We start from the raw sequence: 22,139 nt of genomic DNA, 5'->3' as shown, positions 1-22,139 counted from the left end.
TGCAGCCTGATTCCCGAGGGTCCAACGCCAGGTCATTTCCGCATCAGATCCTGAAAACTCAAGATCATTATCTACGAGGGGCGCTCAAAAAACTTTCGGGCCGAACAATAAAGGAGTTGGAATTTCGGCCTGCAAGGCGGTGTGTTAAATGATGTGTTATTGGGATGTCCACTTACGTATCCATTAAGTCTGTCCTGTGATTGATTCGGGCTGCTAATTAATCGTAGCATAGTTTGCCATTTCGGATAGGATGGGCGACACCGAGAAGAGAGAAGTGATTCGGTTCATAGTATAGGTACTGCAGAAAAGGCAGCAAGCGTTATTCACGAAAAGCTAGTGACAACTGACAACACATGTCGAGGTTTGTCTTTCTTACAGCAGCGTCAAATAGTGGGTATCCTGCTCAATTTTGAAGATCATTGAACAGATCATTGAAGGTGACGCCCGCAGTGGCCAGCCATCAACAGCATTGACTCAAGCATAGATAACATGAATCTATCATATGTATGTTATCTATGACTCAAGAAAATATGAAAAATGAGCACTTTTTGTTGAAACTAAATGTTTCTTGTCTGGAAGCACGCAGTGCAGAAGCATCGGATTCCTCAAAGCAATTCATCAGCGTCTTAGTATGTTTAAGATCTCTCATCTCTGCAAGATGTATCCCCAGAACCTATTTTAACCCGGCAGTTGCTGGGGTATTTCGCCACCCACCGTTTGCTGGGGAGGGGGGGCGTTAAACGCCCCCAGCCGATAACTCGAGAATCAATAGGCGCAGCGAAACGCACGAGGCGGCAAACGAAAGAGCGCGACGAGACGCTTCAGATGAGTACTTTAAAGTTGAATTTTGAGGTCACAGGTCGGATCAAGGTCAGGTCAAACACCTGAAATCGGGCTTTCAGTAGCATGGACTTCAGGACTTCGCAATGGGCGCCTCTCGCCATAAACTCTGTCAAAACGGTGCACAATCCATCTTATAAGGCCTACAAGAGTGTCAGCTCCATATAGGGGTCAGTCAAGCATAGGTCAGGGTCAAGGTCAGGTCAACCGGGTAGGCACATATCCCCGAAAATCAAAACTGATATTCGCAGCCTGTGACACATGTTTTATAGGTAATTTGGGGCGTAGAACACGATGGTGACATTCAATTTATCATATGTGTACGTGTTTGGCTCAAAAAGTTCAATTTAAGAAATTCATGTATCATGGTCGTGAAGAAGTCACGAAAAATTGCCAAGATTCAGCTCAAGATTTTGGAAAATGCGGAACGATAATCAATAATCGAAGATAGCCATTTGATTGATCATGGTATTGGCAGTCTAATGGCGTTTACGTCATGTCTGTATGTCTATTCTGTAATTTTATATGATTTTTTGAACATATGCCGTTTTTGGTCGAAAACTCAGAAATCATGACGTCACTAAAACCTCGATATCTCAAAAATTTTCCGACCGATTTTTTTGAAGCTTTATCACAATAAACTTCAATTAATTCCCTACAGGTACCAAAAAATTTGGCGCGCCTGCGGCGCGCCGTTTTTATGCTATGGCCCGGCGAAAAAAGTGGGGGCGTTTAACGCCCCCCCCCAGCAACTCGCGGGTTAAGGGAATTTGACTCGGGGGGGGGGGCAACCTGGAAAATTGTCTTTAATAATCCATTAACCCTCGCCCGTATTGGTGTTTTCCAGCTGCGAACGTATATGGGGGGGGGGGGCGTCCATTGGACCCTCCCCCTTGCCGTTTCGCCCCTCATCGAGCTTGAGCTTCGGGGAAAAAACGACCGTGTTGCCCGTGATGACAGGAAGCTGATGATACCCATTTTTAAGGTCCTAGGTCATCGGTTGACCTTCCAGGTCAGGTCAATGACCCAAAAGTCGGGAAAATCGGGACCTGTTAGAGCGTCGTACAGGCTGCTATGGCTTTTTTCAGGGTGCTGATCAGATCACGAATATCATGTTAGTTATGATCATAGATGATGTCTTCATGCATTTAGGCCAGGTCGGGTCAGGTCAGGTCAGGTTAACCAGTAAGGGTTTTGCTGGGTATTCGTAGTAGGTGGCAACCGCCTCTGACACCTTCGTAGCATGTTACGAAGGTACAGCCCTCTGCAAGCTGCGTGGTAGGTATTCTTTTTTCGACACAACCGATAATAACCAAATGCTATGTTATCAGTCGGTCGGAACTCATTGCGTAATAGATGCGCCATGCTCCATCCCTTCGATTGGTTCTATCACTAAACAAAGTATACGCCTAGTGTAGCAACAAAATGCAAAATTTTGTTTTGGGGGCAAATATAAACTTTTGTGGCAGTTGTCCAAAATAAGTTCAATAAGGTGCGGAGTCTCGCGCGTCTTGCTGTTACGATTTCCGAGTGACCGTTAGCACAGTATTCGCGTTATTCTCGGTTTTGTCAAAAAAAGAATACCTACCACGCTGTTTGCAGAGGGCTGTACCAAAACTACTTCGTAAACGGTCAAATGGTTGCTAAATTCGAATTCAGCTCCAAAAACTAGCCTAGAAACATATAAAACTCAAAAATGTGAACCGATGTCATCAAGGTAAATGACCTGACCTGACCTTCCGGTGACCTTGACACCCACCCTAATGCATGGGAGCAACATCATATCCCATGTTTGAACGTTTGAAACCACGAAAAGACTGCAAACGCGCGGCTAATGCGAGGCGACATACGCCGAATCGCGATCCCGACCAAGCATGGTGCCATGGCCGCCGGTGCATCTGAAAGAACTGTGGTGCCCCTGACAAGCCTGAAGTTCCAACGACAGGCCCATGGTGCCCCTGACAGGCCCATGATGCCCTTGCGAGGCCGATGGTGTCCCTGCTAGGCCGGTGGTGCCTCTGCTAGGCCGCTGGTGCCCCTGGGCCCTTACAGGACTGTGGTGTTCCTGACAAGCCTGGAGTGTCCCCGACAGGCACGTGGTGCCACTTACAGGCCCAAGGTGTCCCTGCGAGGCCGGTGATGCCCCTGCCAGGCATGTGGTGTCCCTGCTAGGCCTGTGGTGCCCCTGAAAGGACTGTGGTATTCCTTGGCCCTGACAAGCCTGAGGTGCCCCCGACTGGCCCGTGGTTTCGCTGACAGGTCCGTGGTGCCCTTGCTATGCCCGTGGTGCCTCTGACAGGCCTGTGGTGCCCCTGGCGGGCCTGTGGTGGTACCCCTGACAGGCCCAAGGTGGTGCCCCTGGCAGTCTGTGGTGCCCCTGGCAGACCTATGGTGCTCTTGCTAGGTCGATGGTGCTCCCAACAGGCCTGTGGTGCCCCTGACAGGCCGGTGGTGCCCCTGGCAGGCCTGTGGTGTCCCCGGGCCCCAAGACGGCGGGGGGTCATGACCCATATAACCCACCCTTGGATCCACCACTGGTCATTACTTGCAGACTGACTCATTTGACATCTATTGCAAAACAAGTCACAGTAGTATGTTTATCACCCTGCTCCTTTATGCCCATTTTTATAGTGGGCAAATCTCGACGACTGGGGGGGGGGGCAATTCTGCTGAGTGCGGGGGCATTTGCCCCCCCCCCAGTTAACATGTTAAAATAGGCCCTGTGTATCCCCCTTTGCTGACTCTCCAGAGAAAAGGCAAGCTCGAAAGGAGGCTCAGCGCGAAATTTTTGGCCCCTTTATCGAAGATCTAGAAGATGTCACTTTGAACATCTTGTTACCGTAAATGAATTGTGGGTGTCGCACATTGACCCTAAGGGCGTGACCGAGCTGCGCAAGTGGGAGCACACCGAGTAACAGCCACGAAATGAGTGCAACAAGGTGAAGTTAGTTGGCAAGGTGATAGTAGATGCATTTTGGGATGCTGACGGGGCTCTGCTCGTCAACTTTCTAAAACAGGGGCGCACAATTGATGATGTGCGTCCATTCGATAAACATCGAAGAGAGGCTACAGGGAAGCTGACATAAAGTGTGCACCTGATCCACGACCACGCACCTGCGTACATGGGCGGGGTGACGATCAGTGAAGCGGTGAGCTGTGGCTTCGAGTTGTTGTCGCATCCATTTTTTTTTTCTCCGAACCTTGTACACTCCGGTTGCCACCTCTTCCATAACATAAGGAAATTAGCAGTGGCAACTTCGCTGACAGCAGGGAGACGAAATCAGCCATCTTGGACGTGCAGGATGGGTCCAAAAACCACTTGGTTATGGAGACCTTGAGGGCTCTCGCGAAGCGCTGTGCGAAATGTGTTTGTCTTAACGGTGGTTATTTGAATAAATTAACTTTTGGTCTAACTTGAGTCGATGCTGTATCTCTCTGCTCTTTCGTGGTGGGGCCCGTAACTTCCTGAGCGCCCCTCGTACTGTCGTCCATTTATTTTGGCAAGCAAGTCTTTCTAACTATCATGGTGTTTCGAGAGCTCGTTGCTCGTCGAACCCTTCAATTGGCGTGGGTCTTCAAAGCTGTTCCTGGCCCCGCAGCCGTCTTTTTTAGTCGGCTTGGGCCCTCAAAGCTGTTCCTGGCCCCTTTCAGCACAGCCGTCCCTTTAAGTCGGCGTGGGCCTCTTTCAGAATGGCTTGCATTCCTCCGACACTATTGCCTATATCACTGCACGTTTTGTGCATGGGGATCGGTGAGGACCTAGACTTCCAAAGATTTCTTTTTAGATTTTGGTTTGTCTTGTCAATGACCTGGGCGAAAAAAAATAAGTGGTCGAAATCCGATGAAAAAAAAAACAGATTTGGGGGTACCCTACCTTGTAAGCCCCGTCATATATGGCCGGCCGCCGCCTTTGGGCCCTACCAATCATTTTCGGAAAACGACCCCCCTGCCGAACATGAATGTTCTGGTTAAAAGTACAATTGCGCTCGATCCTAATGAGATACGAGCATCATATTTTTATAAGACATTCGTTAGCTATCGAGCTTTGAGACTGTGTGCTTTGGTGATCGGTCACGTCTCGAGTCAATTGTTACCCAGAGTCAGCAAGGAGTAGTCCCTTTCCGTTTTTACCCGAAGCCGCCAAAAGGCATTTTTTTCTATAAATTTAGTCCGAACCCTTTGAATGAAAGGATTCACACTTCACAGGGACAGAGCCCACGCTTAACGAAGTTTGATGCGTTGACCCTGCGCCCTATCCTCTGATCACGCAATTCCGGTTCTATGGCAGAATTTGGAGTCCAAATTTTCACGTGCGCACATAGCCGCGCACGGCCGGTCCCCTCGCTGACTTCGCCTGGCTACGCTCTGCAACCAAACGCAACCATACCTGGCAGGAGGCTCATAAATGCCAACTGTTGCGCTTTGAACCCTCCGTTCCCTGTTTTCCATCCTCAGGACGGACAAATCCTTCTCCACGCCTCTTTCCCCTGCTCCGGGCTGGACGGGCAACTTTATCCCATGCGGGATTGCCCGTAAGAGCACGCCCGTAGCCGGGTGCGGTGAGTGCTTGGGGGGCTGATCGGCAGTTCTTTGGACGGGCTCAGCCCCGGCGACTCACCAGGGTGCTCGCCCAGAACAATTTCCCCCTTCCCCCTAATTCCTATCATCCTCCCGGCCCTGAAATAGTCTCGTCAAACCGAAAGGACCTAACCCAACAAAACAAACAAACTTTGAACTACTCTTAGGTGGTGTCTAGGAGGGCCCTCTCGCCTCTGTTTGCCTCAGCAGAGGCGGATCCAGCTCAGAGTTTTGGGGGTGGCAAACCATAACAATTTATCGATTTTTCCCATGCCTCGTCCATAGGCGTACCTAATGTTAAAATTATGCCGTTTGGGAGGGGCAAATGCCCATATTGCCCCCCCCCCCCTGGATCCGCCACTGTGCCTCAGAGGGCCCTCTATTTGCCTAAATAAATGTTAGGAAGTGGTCGCGTGGTCGCGGCCTTAGCCGGGGGTGGCGGTCAACCGGGGAACCGCCACACGCGTGTGTTGCTGCTGCTGCTGCTGCTGCTGGTGCAATACCTGTATTGAGCACCAATACACGACTGATGGATACGCTGCCTGTGGCCTAACATAAAGGACCCTATATTCGTCCCAGAGGGCCCTCCGATGACCTCCAAGAACACTCTTTGATCTCAAAGATCCTGATAAAGGCTCATGTTGGCCTGACATGGCCCTCGTATTACCTCAGAGGGCCCTCCAGTGGCCTCAGAGGGCACTTTGTGGCCTTCAAAGGCCCTCTATTCGCCTTAGAGGGCCCTTTTTGCATCAGAGGGCCCTCTTAAATGGGACCCGAGGGCCCTCTTTGAGGTGGCTGAGAGGGAGGTTTTTTATGTCAGTGACCTGAGGTCAGTTAGAGGTCATTACGTCATAATGTTAAGCCTATGCGAAAATATTCAAATAACTCCAATTCGGAAAATACCATAGATATCCGAGTCGTTCTATCACTTTTGTGCTTTGATACCACAGTACTTAACCCGCGAGTTGCTGGGGGGGGGGGGCGTTAACGCCCCAACTTTTTTCGCCGCGCCATAGCGCGCCGCAGGCGCAAACGGCGCGCGGCGCGCTATTTTGGCGCGCGGCGCCAAAATTTGGGTACATGTAGAGAAATGATTGAAGTTTATTGTGACAAAGTTTCAAAAAATCGGTCGGAATTTTTTTGATATATCAAGGTTTTAGTGACGTCATGATTTCTGAGTTTTCGACCAAAAACGGCATGTGTTCAAAAAATCATATAAAATCACAGAATAGACATACAGACATGCCGTAAACGCCATTAGACTGCCAATACCATGAACAATCAAATGGCTATCTTTGATTTTTGATTATCGATCCGCATTTTCCAAAATCTTGAACTGAATCTTGGCAATTTCTCGTGACAACTTCACGACCATGATACTTATTACTTGCATTTCTTAAATTGAACTTTTTGAACCAAACACGTACACATATGATAAAATGAATGTCACCATCGTGTTCTACGCCCCAAATTACCCATAAAACATGTGTCACAGGCTGCGAATATCAGTTTTGATTTTCGGGGATATGTGCCTACCCGGTTGACCTGACCTTGACCCTGACCTATGCTTGACTGAGCCCTACATGGAGCTGACACTCTTGTAGGCCTTATATGAAGGGTTGTGCACCGTTTTGACAGAGTTTATGACGAGAGGTGCCCATTGCAAAGTCTGGAAGTCCATGTTACTGAAAGTCCGATTTCAGGTGTTTGACCTGACCTTGACCCGACCTATGACCTCAAATTTCAACTTAAAAGTACTCATCTGAAGCGTCTCGTCGCGTTCTTTCGTTTGCCGCCTCGTGCGTTACGCTGCGACTATTGGTTTTCGAGGTATCGGCTGGGGGCGTTTAACGCCCCCCCCCCCCCCCCAGCAAACGGCGGGTGGCGAAATACCCCAGCAACTGCCGGGTTAACATTATGTCGCTCGATTTTTCTTTGTTTAGTGTACTTATCCAAGGGTCAGGTCAAATGAGGTCAACTGAAGTCAAATGACGTACACTTAAGTTATAAGTACACTTAGCAAAAAACGTATATCATTAAACGCACCTTGGCGTGCTGATTTCACTTGTGCTTTTGTTTTGCTCTATCTTTATTAGATCAAAAGCTATCAGCGAAAAACGTTTGACCTGTTTTAGCAACTTTTTTACAATTATACCTCCCGAAACCCCCTAAATATTGACCAAGAGCAACCAAATTTGCACCGGGGCGAGCATTATAAGGGGCCAACTACCTACTTAATTTGGTATTTCTAGGTGTCATTTGAGCCAATCGCGAGGACCCCCCCCCCCCCCTGCCAGGCTGTGTTATGAAAAATGCCTTCAGGGCGAGGGTCAGGGCGAGGGTTAAATTAGATTCGTTCAAACACCTTTGATGCGTTCAGCTTTTTTACGATACAAGTCGATTGAAATGCAACATATGCCTGTAACCTTGACGTGAGGTCAAATTCTAGTCTTCGTTTCCAGGTCAATCTGCAAATCATTTCACGCGTCTAGACGAAATAAATGCGACGCCAGTAAATTCAAAGTAGCTAAGTGTCATAAATTGTTGGAGGAGAATGTGTTCCAAAAACGTCATATTTGCAAAGTTTTTGCCCTCTAGAGGATAAGCTGTTGACCCTAGGTCAAATAATGAAAAATCAAAAAGTCCCTTGTCAGAAAGAGCTGTCAAAGCGTGTTTTCTTCTGCGGCGCTGTAGCCATTTGTTCCGGAGTTATGCGCCAATTTGTGAAAAATGTAAACACGTCAAAACTGGGAAGCAAAATTTGTGATTATTTTATTTTTGGTGACCTCCAGTAACCTCAGCGATGACCAGCGATGATCGAGCAATGACCTTTTTGATTCTAAAAGATCTCGTAGCGAACAATCCAATGTTTTCTTCCGCGTCTTTTTATCTCTCTTACTTGCCGAGATAAACCGGTGTGGCAAAGTACCCCCCCCCCATATGGCGAAGTTGGCTGCGACCCCCACTTTGGCATGGGTGAGGAATGCGTGGCCCAACTCATTTGCTGTCTGTCACTCTGAGCCATTTGGGCTACAGAGATCAACAAAGGTCAAGACCCGAAATTTGCGCAGCAGACTGTGGCCCACCCAGTGGAGCTAGAGGACTGAAACTGGCACCGATCGACTCGTCAGAACCTGGTCCTAGTTTTCCTTCCCACAATCGACTTTACCTCTAAAGGTAAAGAAATAACTTTTACTTATTTTAAAGAAATCATTAACCCGCGCACCGACGGGGGGCGGATATCCTCCCCCCCCTGAGGTTTTTCGCGAATAGCGGGAAAACCGCGGCGCGTAGCGAAATTTGGTACGACTATTCCCTCATCAATTTCACACATGCTGTGCAAGTTTGAACCTCCTACCTTTTAAGGTCAGGTCACCAGGTCACTTTGAATGACCCAACCTCAAGTCACTTTTTTGCAACTTTGTCACCGTGCCAGAGCTACAGTAGATGTCGGAGGCCTTTGAAAGTCGCAGGATGTTATTAGGTCATTAGTAGCTACAATTTGTATATCTCGGAATTTTGATATCGATGACCTAAGGTCAGGTCAATTTCGCGACCTCCCCATTATAAGTCAATGGGGGAAAAATCAACTCCCTGTTTTTACCACTTAAACGGGTCGGAATGGCCCCATATGCCATACATGACTTCATATACGATCAACCTTCACTACCTTGAGGTCTGTTTTGCTGTTGGGAAGCTGTGAGGTCATGTGACGTCATCAAAGGTCACCAAAGGTTTTTGGCCAATAACTCCGTACAGGAACAAGATACAGCCGCGTGGATGGTCTCATTGTGTTCAGCTCGTCAAGACGCATCGAATGATATACATGATGACCTCGAGGTCACGTGACCTGAGGTCAACCTTTGACCTTGACCTTTCGAGGTCAACATATATATCATTCGATGCGGATTGACGAGAGATTCACGATGATGCCCTTAGTTTGGTCCTATCTTGACTAATTCGAAAGTTATTCGAGAAAAACTCCATATCTAGCGCCGCCATTTTGACTTTTTCGACCCCTGTGACGTCATCTTTGACCTGACCTGAAAATGACCTTTGTAAAAATTGTAGATCTTGACCGTGCATATCCGATGCCGTTTACCGCTTGTCGCTATCTTGCTTCTTTCTCGAGATCTCAGGGGGGGGCGCTCATCCGCCCCCCCCCCCCCCCTCGGTGCGAAGTTGGCGCAGACCCCCGTCGGTGCGCAGGTTAAACTGCGTCAATTCATTTATTTAATTTGCGATTTGCCTAAACCCTTTATTTTTGGTGATTTTTTTTAAAACATTTACCATTTTTGACGAAAAAAAAAGCCATGTAGCTGCATCAATAAAATCGATGTCTCAAAAAGCTTTTGAAAAATTTGCATTAAAAAATTGACAAAAGACGTCAAATTGATGAGGGAGAAGGTATATGAAGTTTCAAGTTGATAGCGTAAGCGGTTCATGAGTTATTCAAGAAAAACGGAGGGGGGGGGGGGGGGGTCGGATCCGACCTCCCCCAGGCGGTCGCGGGTTAAAAGGTCACAGATCAGGTTAGGGTCAGATCAAAGGTCAAAATTACAGGTGTTCACTCTCGCTGCTACTGAAGCTCTGCCATAGTGAATTTGCTATTGCAGGTCATGGTCAGGGTCAGGATACGAAAAGTCACGAAGGTAAACAATGGAATCGGGGCAAGAAATATGTCTTGTGGGCTACTTTCTAATTCCAAGTCACTGATGATGGTCATTTAACCCTTTGGGACACGGTCAAGCCAGGTCAGGTCGAGGTCAGGTCAACCAAATTTGCGGCGGTTGCGGGGTTAATAGCATATCCACAAAAAACAGTTTTTTAATAAGTAATATCACGTGACTAGGGAGAACGAAGAAGAACGGGTGTTGGTCGAGTTGAAGCCCCCTGGGGCAGCTAAGACTGCACGCGAAGAAGCAGCACGTGTCTTCGGTCTATGTGAAACACTGTGTGTGTTCTTCATGAACCAGACGTTCTGCTTCGCCTCCTAGCCAGTTTACCCTAATACCCAAAACACCTAAGTGTGGAATATTTTAACACGCGCAGTGGAAGGGTTGCGAGTACTACGCCCAGTGGAAGGGGGGGGGGGGTGGATGTCGCCCCCCCCTAAGATCTCAGCTCCCACTGGAGCTAGAAAGACGAAATTTGGAGGGTAGGTGGGGGCCATGGGGAACTCTGTTGTGTATGAATTTCATGACCCTAGGACCTAGGTCAATATCTTCAAGGTCAAATGAGGTCAAATGTGGTCAAATCTGCCATACTAGCGACTTTTTTGCGTTTACACGCCAATAACTCAAAAAGTTACCGGCCAATTTTCTTTTTTCTTTCACTATACGAAAGAACAAACATTTGTGAGTATGTATGGTGAATTTCTAGATAATCCAACAATAATTATGGCAGTTAGAAGCCTGCTAAGGGTAAGATGTCGCCGGCTGAAGCGGGATCGGCCGACGCGGGAAACGCGGCAATCACAATTTTGTGTTTACACACTAATAACTCAAATTGTTACCGGCCGATTTTCAAATTTCTTCAACCATATGATTGCCTGTACATTTCTCAGTCTTCTCACAGAATTTGACGCGAATCTAATATAATCAGCGGTAAGGAGCGCGATGTAAAGATGGAACCGTCCCGCCCCGGCACAGTCTACAATTCAGGCGGCGCGTAACGGCTAGCGCCGGCCGCCGCGCCGCCGCGCCGCCGCGGCGGCAGGATGTTTGACTTTACACCGCTATTACTAGAAAAGTTGTGAACCGATTTTCTTATTTCTTGCGCGAGAAGATCCGCAATTCAATTCTGGACAGGTAGCCGAAATTTCACATTAATATTATGTTTGCAGCGCGAGTTATTGGCGAAAAACAGGAGGGGTGGGCGAAATCCGCCCCCCCCCCCTTCCACTGCGCGTGCTATCTAGAATGCTTTTGAATTACGTTCTTTCAACTTGTTTTCAGTGTAGGGTTACCCGCGTGCTCCGCAACGCGAAGGGTTGATTTGACCCGTGGGTATTGGATTGATCTGTGTCGATTTGGTTGGTATCCATTTCGTTCGATTGCTTTTTGACGGCCAAGCATTTTGTAATAAACAAAAAAGATGCATGGCATCAAGGTGCCCGTGTCTTATTATCATGCGTTCTACTTAAAGGGAGATAATGAGCTTCCTTTTTTCTTAACCCTATTAGTGGCAGGCTCCTGGCTACCCCTATTAGTGGCAGGGGGGGGGGGCTGTTTACGACCCCCCCCCTTGATATCTCGAGATCTAACGGGCCAATTTTCAAAATTCAAACGGCATTCGATTTCGCTCAACGTGATCTACATTTCTGAAAATAAAAATTAAAAAAATGTCAATAGGGGGGTAGAGGGGGGTAAAAACGGGCAAATTGCAGATACATTTTAGACTGTTTATCACGGCCAGGTTTCTGAACCAATCTTAACGCAACTTTTGCCGATCGATAGAGAATGAACCAGGAATTCACATGGATCCTAAAAATTTGCATTTCCAAAAATCATAGGCGGATACAGATCATTGAGATTAGTGGTACACAAAAAGTATAGTAAATAAGGTTTTTGTTGGTACTGTTTCTAAAAAGGGTGGTAATGGTCTTGTTATGTTACAATTTTCTTATGAGAGAACGACTACAATTGTATTGGTCATGCATAGGCGGTGTCAGGGCACCTATGTTGGGAGGTAAAACATAACCCCCTTTTTGGACGCCTGGATCCGCCTATTATAGCAAAAACGTGTCAAAAGAGGATGCACAATAACTGTACTTATGTTATCACATGATACCTTTCATTCACTATTCGTAAAACTGGTGCAGCATCATGATCTTCGCCCAAATGACTCGCTTCACGAATAGGACCCCCCAATTCCCAGTGTTCTGGAGCCGCCCCTGGTAAAGTTATGAACTTGAAATTTTCAGGGAATGTGCCCAATTTAGTTTTAGGAAAAGTCAGAAAATTTCAGCATGGTAGCTTCAGCGGTTTCGGAGATATTCCCGAAAAACCTGAGGGGTGGATAAAAACAACCCCCCCCCTGCCACTAATAGGGTTAAATAGAATTTATTCGACATCCATGCTATGCTTACTGTGGTTTCTATAAAATATGAAAATTACCTAGCACATTTTCGTATGTGAAAAATGATTTTTATTTTTGCAAAAAAGAAGCAGTATTTGCAGTACTTGCAACATCCACCGAAATGCGTTGTCCTTCTCTATAAAAAAAGTCGCAGTGTATAGCGCTTTTGTTTCAAACATCGACGCTTGGGTTTTTGTTTAAATGTTACCGTTTGTTTATGTTGTTAGCTTGGTTGTCAGTGTCGTGTGTAGGGCGTTGGTCGTAGGTGCGTAGTACCCTACAACTAACGTGTGTAGGTACTGTGGCCGTTCAAATCAGATGGAACGCAGCTACGAAATTTATGTCATCCGGTACACATGTATTTCGACTCACTGGTATTCTAAGAAAGGTAATGTATTTGTATCAATATATGAAAAGAATCTTTTGACATACTGACAAATGAAATAACTTACACCAAATTCTTCCAAAAATAAAGAGCAGGCTATGCTCTCATTCGTTCCTTATTTAAAATGAGAAATGCTGCAACTAAATTATGTATCGTCCGGTACCTAATAATTAAAAGCATTCGTACACGTCGAAAAACAAATGTATAAGAAAACCTTTTGCTCACGAATCGACCATAAAGGCAGCAATCAGTTAAAATGAAATTTTCAAATATTATTTAATTTTTACTCACCGATTTTACTCCTAAACCTGCAAGTACTTGCTCACCCATCACTACCAAGCGCGGAGCGCTTTAGCTACTTCAACTTAAAAAAAAACATGGTAATTTTGTGATTTCGGCAAAATGCAATGAATTTACATTAGATTTATACATTTTCTACTAAAAAATGGTCCCAACTCCAATAAAGTGGGAAAAGGTCATAATAATGGAGCATTAGACTTGACTTGAAACGGTCGGACGTGTTTTGCACTCCTCCCCAATTTTCCTGATTTCTGCGTTGACCCGCATAATGGCAGCGTAATTTCAGCATCAATTGAAAGGTCATTTTTCAGTGATAATTATGATGTGATTAATAGCTTTCCCCGAATGGTGTGATATCGTTTTTTCATCCTTTGAAAAATCGGTATAATCTACTATTTTTTGAATTTTGCTTAAGTTCACATCGCCGTCAAACAAGTGGCTTACTCTTGATTTTTGCTTATACCCTCGTGCATTTTAAGAGTTCCTCTGATTGACTTCACGAATATGACGATGGAATACGAAGAGACAGTGCCTAAGACTCTGGCTCAATGCGCTGCAACTAATGCAGCAGAACAAGAAACTGCAGAGATGAACAATATTGGCTCCTTTGCAGTGAATAATGATGTTAATAGCGATAACAGATCGGACTCCACATGTACGGCGAGCGCATCAACTGCAGGTTCATCTAGCAGCGAACTCACTTTAGAAAGTCTGATACCAAGTTCGCTTACATCTGCCGAAAAAGTAGACAGGATTTTGCTGAATTCCGAGCAATTGTTTGGCGGACGCTTCAGTGCGGTCGCCATCTGTGAGAGTTTAGCCACCTTAGAAGAGTCCGACCTACGAAATCTCCGTGAGAGGCTGCACACCGCATTACCGGGGGCCATACCCTCTACCGGTGGGCGAGCACTGGTAAGAAGGAACGCAGGCAGCTCAACACGCCTGGCAGAAGACTGCTGGGCTCTTGGTAGCTCAATATCCCAAGGGATACTCACGCATCGTGCCGACACGGCAACTCTGAAAGCTGCAGAGCGAATTCCGCTCCCTCCAACCACACCCACCACAATGGACATTGCTGCAGTCACGGCAAACTTTGAGTCAGTGCTTGCTGCTCAGCTCAGACTCGAGAGGACTGTATCTGACCTCAGCGACCGTTGCGCTGCCCAGGCCTTGCACATACGCGGTCTGCAACAACTGCAAGATGTTGTGGCTGGTCTTCAGATGACGGTGGCTGATCGCGATTCTCGGATAGCCCACCTCGAAGCGCAAGTCTCGGAGCTCTTGCCAGTGCAGTCATCGGCGAGGCCTGAGCAACCCAGTGCTTTGGAACAGCCGATCGGCGAGTCGGCAGGAGCTCAGACAGGCTCGCCGGGCCGTCGGACCAGCGCTGCAGCGGCTCAGCCAGCGCCAGTCATGCCGACACCTGTGACTCCGGACACGGAAATTCTGGCGCAGAATGTAGCACATGCCCTCGACCTGCGCGCACTTGGCGAGGCCATTGCCAGCTCTCTCCAGAGGCGTGCCGGCTGCTCGGACAGCGACACGGACGTAGAATCGAGTAGTGGCCGTGGCTCACGCTCTGCGCGTACCAGGCGGTCTAACCGGTCGAGTGGACATCGTCCACAAGACACAGAAGAAGTCATGCCTCCACAGTCGCACACAGCGGTCACCGGAATAGGACCACGGTCTGATCTGGTTGCTCAGGATCCCAGGAGCAGCCCTCCTACAACTGCCTCATTTCTGATTGAGGGGTTCAGACCAGATGTGACGGACACCCAAGTACACGGGCTAGTCACTTCGATCATCCCGAGACTCTACAACTTTTATCAGGTTGCTCGACACAGTGGAGTTGCCGCAGGAACCAAAGCTTATCGTATTGAGGTTGACCATGCAGCGAGCTCTCAAGTTCTGAATTCAGCAAACTGGCCTACTGGGCTGCGCGTGCGTTCGTGGACTGAGAAGCCGCTGAAGTATAACCGAGCAGCTCCTGCTTCCTCGACAGAAGTCAGCTCTCGTCGGCGTCAGGAAACACGACATCCACAGGAGAGCACGGACCAGGGTCGCTATGTGCACCCCAGGCCCACTCTATGGAGCCGACAAACCCACGGCTATCATGAAGACGAGCCCGTGAACTCAGTTAGCTCACGATCTGCACCTTTCCGTGAGCAGCTGCACAACCAGTTACATGAAGAGAGCGCATCACGGGATCCTCCTATAAGCCGGCCGACACCAGTCACGGGCACGGGGCAGCGATCTGAGTTGGTTGCTGAACCGCTTAACCCTGTGCACCCCACAACTGTACCGTTCCTCATCGAGGGAATTCGAAGAGAGGCTACCGACAGTCAGGTGCACAGCATGATCACGCAGCGGGTGACGTCCTTACGCAACCTAACGCAAGTGACTACCTATAGCGAAGCTGTTGCGGGGACTAAGTCATACCGCATCGACGTTGATTCAAGTGACTCATCTCAAGTCCTGGAGGCGGCTCACTGGCCCTTGGGCCTTAAAGTCAGTCCTTTGATCGAGGAAACAGCACAGCATCAGCCATTTCCATCATCGAGCGCTCCAACTGCACCTCGACGCCAGCTGCACCAGTCCCGCCCCAACGGAGGCAGCGGGTTTCGCCAGAGAGGTGGCAGAGTGCCTCAGTACTCCAACAGTGGCAGTCGGCGAGGGGCCCAGCGCAACGAGCGGCCAATCCAGGTTTGGAACTGAGAACATCCCCTTCACCATAGGCACATATAATTGTGAAGGTTTTTTGTCGGCTGTTCCGTACGTCTGCACACTTATCAACCAATGCGATTTATTGTTTTTATGCGAAACTTGGCTAGCCAGTTCAGAACAATGTATGTTGCCTAGGCTGCTTCTTGAACATCGCCAAGGCAATTACTTTTGTGTACAAGAATCAGCCATGGAACACCCGCCTGGTCCCTATGCTGGTAGACGACACGGAGGGGTAGCATTTATTTGTCGCGGTCGCCCTGGGCTGCGCTACCGCCAAGTACTCTGTGAAGATGTAAGGCTATGTGGTGTCACTGTATATGATAATTCAGATCCTTGTTTAACGGTAATTGGGTGTTATATGCCATTTTGGGACTCGACCAGTGATAGCAAATTACGTTACACTGAATTGCTAGGCAAACTAGATGCAATTATAACCGCATTTCGCTCTGCGTCCCCTGTGCTTCTTGTAGGGGATTTTAATTGCGCCTTACCAAGATTGGCCAGTGTTCACAGGCCTAATGGTTGGCACAATTTGCGTGGTTTCTCACCACTCAGCGCTCTTATGCAGGAGCTACTTGATGATCACCATTTGGTTGTGTCCGAATTCCAGTTTCCTCAGAAACAGTCTGTCACTTATGATAGGGCAGGCGGCTCTTCACATATTGATCACATTGTTGTGCCACAGTGTTTGCTACCATCTCTAACGAATTGTATGATTCTTAGCCCATCAGTTGATAACTTAAGCCCTCACCTTCCAGTCATTGCCACATTAAGTCTATATTTGCGACTTGCTGTTGTATCTTGCCTTCCAGTTCGCAGATTTGATCCCTCTGTCCTCTCTTATGTCCCTATTTGGAATTCTAAAGAAGCTATTGACCATTATAAAACGTTACTTGCGACTTACTTGGTAGCTTCGCCACAATTAGGCAGCTCTATAGAACTGGATAGATTAGATACATTTATCAGCTCTTGCATTCATGCTGCAGCTCGTGACTCTGGGTGTGCAAAGCCGAGACGTTCTGCTAAAAAATGGTGGAACCCCCGCGTTTCCTCAGCGCGTGATAGAGCCCGGTTTTGGCTTTACCTCTGGCATGAATCTGGTAAGCGGCTATACACGCATGTGCATAACTGCTATCGCGAAGCAAGACGGGCCTACCGGCGCGAGCGGAAGCATGCGTCTCGATCGAAAATTGATCATGAGGCACGGCTGTTACACAAGCTTCGCCGTGGGGAAAGTTTAGGCTCCTTTTGGCGACATGTTAGTAGTGCTCGGAGAGGTGTGACGGTTACTGAATGCTCCGTAGACGCAGACAGCTTCAGATCCCATTTTTCTCGTATTCATCAGGACAACGTAGCTGAATTGTCACCAAACCAGCACTGGATCCGCGATGCTGTATCTGCTCGTTTAGAGGCTGGGTGCAGTGGTGACGAACCTCGTATTGTTACCGCATCGGATGTTTCCCGATTTATATTGCGCCTTAGGCGTAATTCTGCTCCAGGAGCAGACGGAATCACCACAGAGCACCTGCTGTATGGCTCCACGCCTGAACTGCTTGCCGTGTTAGCTCACCTCCTTACAGCTTGCTTTGCTAGATTGGATGTCCCTTCATCATTTGCAACCAGCATCATCAAGCCTCTGCTTAAAAGAACTGGACTTGACCCAAGTGATATGGACAATTATAGACCAATTTCACTTATTTCAACTTTCTCTAAATTGTTAGAGGTAATGCTTTTAGAGGAAATTGAAACATCGTTCGTTCCACACGATCTACAGTTTGGATTTGTTCCACAGCGTGGAACAGCCGAAGCCTCTCTTTTGTTTACTGAGACTGTCCAGTGGCATTTAAGAAGGGGATCCCCTGTATTCGTCGCTAATTTAGACGCCAGAAAGTGTTTTGACCGCATTTGGCATGACGGTCTTTTCTTTCGTCTTCTTGATCTGCTTGAGAATCGCTCGTGGTGTCTGCTTCTCTCGTGGTATCGCAAGCTTACTGCCAAAATTGACTTTATGGGCATTCGTTCCGATAGTTTCCCACTAGAACGTGGAACGAGGCAAGGGGCCATCCTTTCCCCAGTACTGGCTAACATATTTTTTCGTCCATTAATACAGGCTCTTGATCATAGTGGACTTGGGGCTGAACTAATGGGATATCATGTCCCCTCGATTTGTTACGCTGATGACATAATGCTTGTCTCTACGAACTCCATGAGTCTTGGTCATCTTTTAAGCATTGTGGGGGAGTTCGCGGGCACTTGGAGACTCGAATTCACTCACCCTGATAAGTCTAAAACTAAAAGTCATTGCCTTGTCTTCGGTGCTGAACATTTAGCTGAGCTGCCTACATGGCAATTGGCCGGTCAGCAGTTATCTATCCGCTCTGAAACACAGCATCTAGGTGTGACCATCAGCACTGATTTACGTGGCTCAGCGCATGCGCGGTCTCGAGTAAAACGTGCCCGTGGAGCTTTTTACGGGCTCACACCTGCAGGAATGTTTAGCAAGGCTATGTCTGCTTTAGACAAAGCTTTTCTATGGCGTACGATTATAGCCCCTTCTTTGACATCTGGGAGCATCGTTGCTCCACTGAGAGCTGCTGACATAAGTAACCTGGAATTATTTCAATCTTCTAGTATAAAGGCAGCCATTGGGCTCCCTGTGTATGCTCATCATTCTGCCCTAATGTCAGCGCTTGGCATTCCTAAGGTTCAAGAGCTTCTCCGATCGCTTACGCTTCGCGGCTTTGCTCATCTGTTTCGCTCGGATCATAGGCTTAAGCAGATAATGATTCGCAGCCTTGCTGTCCTAGCTACTACGCCTTCAGAGTTAGACGGATCATTCTTGAGCTTTACACATAGCCTCGGAAATAATAATTTTGAAGTTACAATGAACATAGCATGTGGCAATATTGATGGTGAGCTTATTCGTGGCTCTTGTATGAATGATGGAATTGTGGACACAATCAAATTCCTGCTTAACAGCACTTGCTCTCATTCGCGTAAAATTCTTAGGCTCATAACAGTCACAAATGAAAGCACACAGGCACACAGCTTGAACTAAAGGATACTATCGATGGTTTTAGAATGTCCAATGATTGGCTCTTGTGAATGTTCCTGCGTGGCCTAGCATTGCTCTGCAGGCATTAATGTATGTACCTACCTGGCCCAATGTATGTATATGTACTGCTACTTGTTAGAACTGTCACCTCACCTTGTCACCTCACATTGTGTGTGTGATGCAAATAAATGTGATGATGATGATGATGATGATAATCTCCCTTTAAGAATGATTCGAAAACTGGCATGAAGTCTTTTGAGGGCCATCGATGAATTTCGCTAAAATGGCAATGTAATGGTTTTATACATTTACATTTTTAAGAAAACTGTTGCTCATCATGCAAAAATGAAGAGTGAATATGGGACAGAATTGAATGCTCTATCCAATGGTACCATATTCAATTGCCAAAGGTATCAGGTTATGCAGCAAAACCCGTGTAATTAATTAAGTGGCATATCATTGACAAACACCATTTTCTCCTGTGATTTGCACCACCTTGATTTGGATTAATCAGCTTTTCACAATTTTTATATGAGAGGCGGTACATTTCTCTTGCAAATAGGCGTTGTTTCAACTCGCTCCATTTAACGGTCACCTAAAAATAAAATAATTCCAAAATCCGTCAAAAACCACAATTTTTCCATTAAAAGTATCCTCACGGGTGCACGTGGCGCGTGCCATCCGCTGCACCGCACACCATTCAATAGCCCGTTGGATTCTCTACACGATGCTGTTTTCCCCGTACCGATCGGGCCCACGGTTACCGAGCTATTGAACGGGGATCGGACCCGTGTCGGGCAAATTTAGCCATTTTCGCCCGATTTTGCAAGCCGATTTATACATGTTAAGTCTATGACGCGAATTTGCACTTTTTGAGCACACGCCACGCGCTCCCTACCAATCCGATCGAGCCCAGACCCCTCAAAGGCACGTCGCGCATCCTTGATCTATAAGTTGTCTCAGCCGATTTTTGAACGAAACCATCCCAAAATGTTTTTTTTATTTTTTTATTTTGACCGTGGTCAAAATATTACACCAAAAATATTGTTTAGGTGCACAAGTTAACACCACACCTCTCCGCTAGTGTATTTGAATGGTTCAGGCATACAGAAGTAAAACAATAAACGGGGAGTAATATCGAAAATCTTTGAATGAAATTAGTCATTTTTGCGCTGCTAAGGACGAGAGTACCCTTTGGCTGGGTCAGCGGTGACGTAACTCAGAATCCGCTTCTCGTTGCTTTTCGGGAGAATGACTGCATGCCTCTTTTAGATCTCTTATACGGCCTTGCTTTAGATGGTCTTGAGATGACCGTTAAATCCAGAAATCTCTGGTAAAAGGTTGGGCACCAGGCGACACGGGTAGTCACCAGATCAGTGCAACATTAGGTTCTGAGCTCAGCAGTACCGAAGCCAAAGCTCGGAGATTTACGCCGAGGGTCGAGCAGGCCGGTGGACGAAAAGCCCGCCAGCTGACAGCCGCCTCGTCTGGCACCTGCACGGAGTGTTTACTGGACCGTTCAGCTGTGCAAGCCACTGACTTCCTCCTGCCCCTCCCCTCCGCCGGCAGCTGTGCGTGCTCGTCGCTGTGATCTGTGTGCTAGGCTCGGCGCTGGCCTGGGCGCCGGCGCCTCTGCTGCGCGTGCCGCCAGGGTACGTGGCCTTGCCGTCGTCAATGGGCAGGGCTGCCTGCGGCTCCTCGGGCTACCGTCCTGGTAGCGTGTGCTGCTGCTCGGCCACCTCGGAGGCGGCCCGGCCCGCGCTGCTCGGCGCCGGCCACCCGCGTTACGCCGTGGCCTACGCCCCGTCGGCCGACTACGCGCGCGCCGCACTACCTCAGCCCGCCTGCTTCTACGTCAGCGGCAGCAGTATTAGGAGCGCCGCCGGCGGCTACGGCGGCTACGGCGGCTACGGCGGCTACGGCGGCTACGGCGGCTACGGCGGCTACTTGCAGCGCGGCTTGTACGGCGCTTACGGCGGCAGACTGTACTCACCGTACTCGGGCGAACCCTACCACTGAGCCGTGCGGCTGCGGGCGGCCTGTACTCGCCCTACCACTGAGCCGTGCGGCTGCGGGCGGCCTGTACTCGCCCTACCACTGAGCCGTGCGGCTGCGGGCGGCCTGTACTCGCCCTACCACTGAGCCGTGCGGCTGCGGGCGGCCTGTACTCGCCCTACCACTGAGCCGTGCGGCTGCGGGCGGCCTGTACTCGCCCTACCACTGAGCCGTGCGGCTGCGGGCGGCCTGTACTCGCCCTACCAGTGCGCCGTGCGGCTGCGGGCGGCCTGTACTCGCCCTACCAGTGCGCCGTGCGGCTGCGGGCGGCCTGTACTCGCCCTACCAGTGCGTCGTGCGGCTGCGGGCGGCCTGTACTCGCCCTACCACTGCGCCGTGCGGCTACGGGCGCTGCGAGAGGCAGGTCTGCTTCCTGTTCGTCTGCTAGCCGGCCGTAGTGACACCAGCGGCCCATGAAGGTCGCATCAACAAGCTAATGTCAAAGAGAGCTGCAATGGTAGAAATAAAGCAATTTTATCACGGCATCTTCGTCTGGGATGCAGCTCTCGCAGATCGATTTTGGTTCCGAGTCGGTGTTGTTACACCCCTGAATTCACTATTCAGCCTGCGCCCCGTAGGTTTCAGCTAACTCTTGCCGGGCATATCGGTTTTCTCTACATGCTGCGGCCGACGGAGCGCGGGTCTAACTCAGAGGACTGCCGAGGGCCGAGTACTATCAGGGTATATAGAACAATGGGTACACCAACGACGCGGAAAGCGCCCATTTTACCTGGATGGGTTACATGGAAGGTGATATTTTTTTTTAATATGGAAAAAATAGAGTATTTTATTCTGACGAGTAAAGCCAGATTCATAAAGCTCTTATTTTTAAATTATATATACGAGGAATAACATACTAACCATAGTTTAAAACTTAGTCTTAAGTTAGTTGAAAAGCGTATAGTGGATACGAAGATGGAAAAAATCAATGGAAGGCAGAAATGGCGCAGCTGTTTCATTCTCAAAACGTGTTCGCAAGCAGGATTTACGTGGTGCTAGCGACATATATTAATGCAATCGGGGACGCTGATTGGCTGATCGAGTCCGTGAGCAGTACCTATAACTAACTTGCGCCGGTACAGGGTTGAGGCAATGTGCGCATGCGCAGGAACTTGTGCATCT

The 22,139-nt window shown here is 48.4% G+C and overlaps 1 protein-coding gene across 2 annotated transcripts in view; it reads left to right on the top strand.

Annotated features, from left to right (window-relative positions):
- The window catches only part of LOC122387710 (guanyl-specific ribonuclease pgl-1-like), an 88,303-nt gene extending 66,795 nt beyond the window's left edge, over window positions 1-21,508 (top strand). For both annotated transcript variants that reach the window (XM_043378120.1, XM_043378121.1), the window contains exon 2: window positions 20,532-21,508. In XM_043378120.1, coding sequence (XP_043234055.1) covers window positions 20,532-20,981 — 450 coding nt within the window. In that variant the 3' untranslated portion in view covers window positions 20,982-21,508. The remainder of the gene's footprint in view (window positions 1-20,531) is intronic.
- The last annotated feature ends 631 nt before the right edge of the window (window positions 21,509-22,139 follow it).

This window comes from Amphibalanus amphitrite, unplaced genomic scaffold (assembly GCF_019059575.1).
Source record: "Amphibalanus amphitrite isolate SeventyFive unplaced genomic scaffold, NRLGWU_Aamphi_draft 000295F_arrow, whole genome shotgun sequence".
NCBI lineage: Eukaryota > Metazoa > Arthropoda > Thecostraca > Balanomorpha > Balanidae > Amphibalanus > Amphibalanus amphitrite.
The sequence above is the reverse complement of the archived record's forward strand: the minus strand, read 5'-3'. Positions and strand labels throughout refer to the sequence as shown.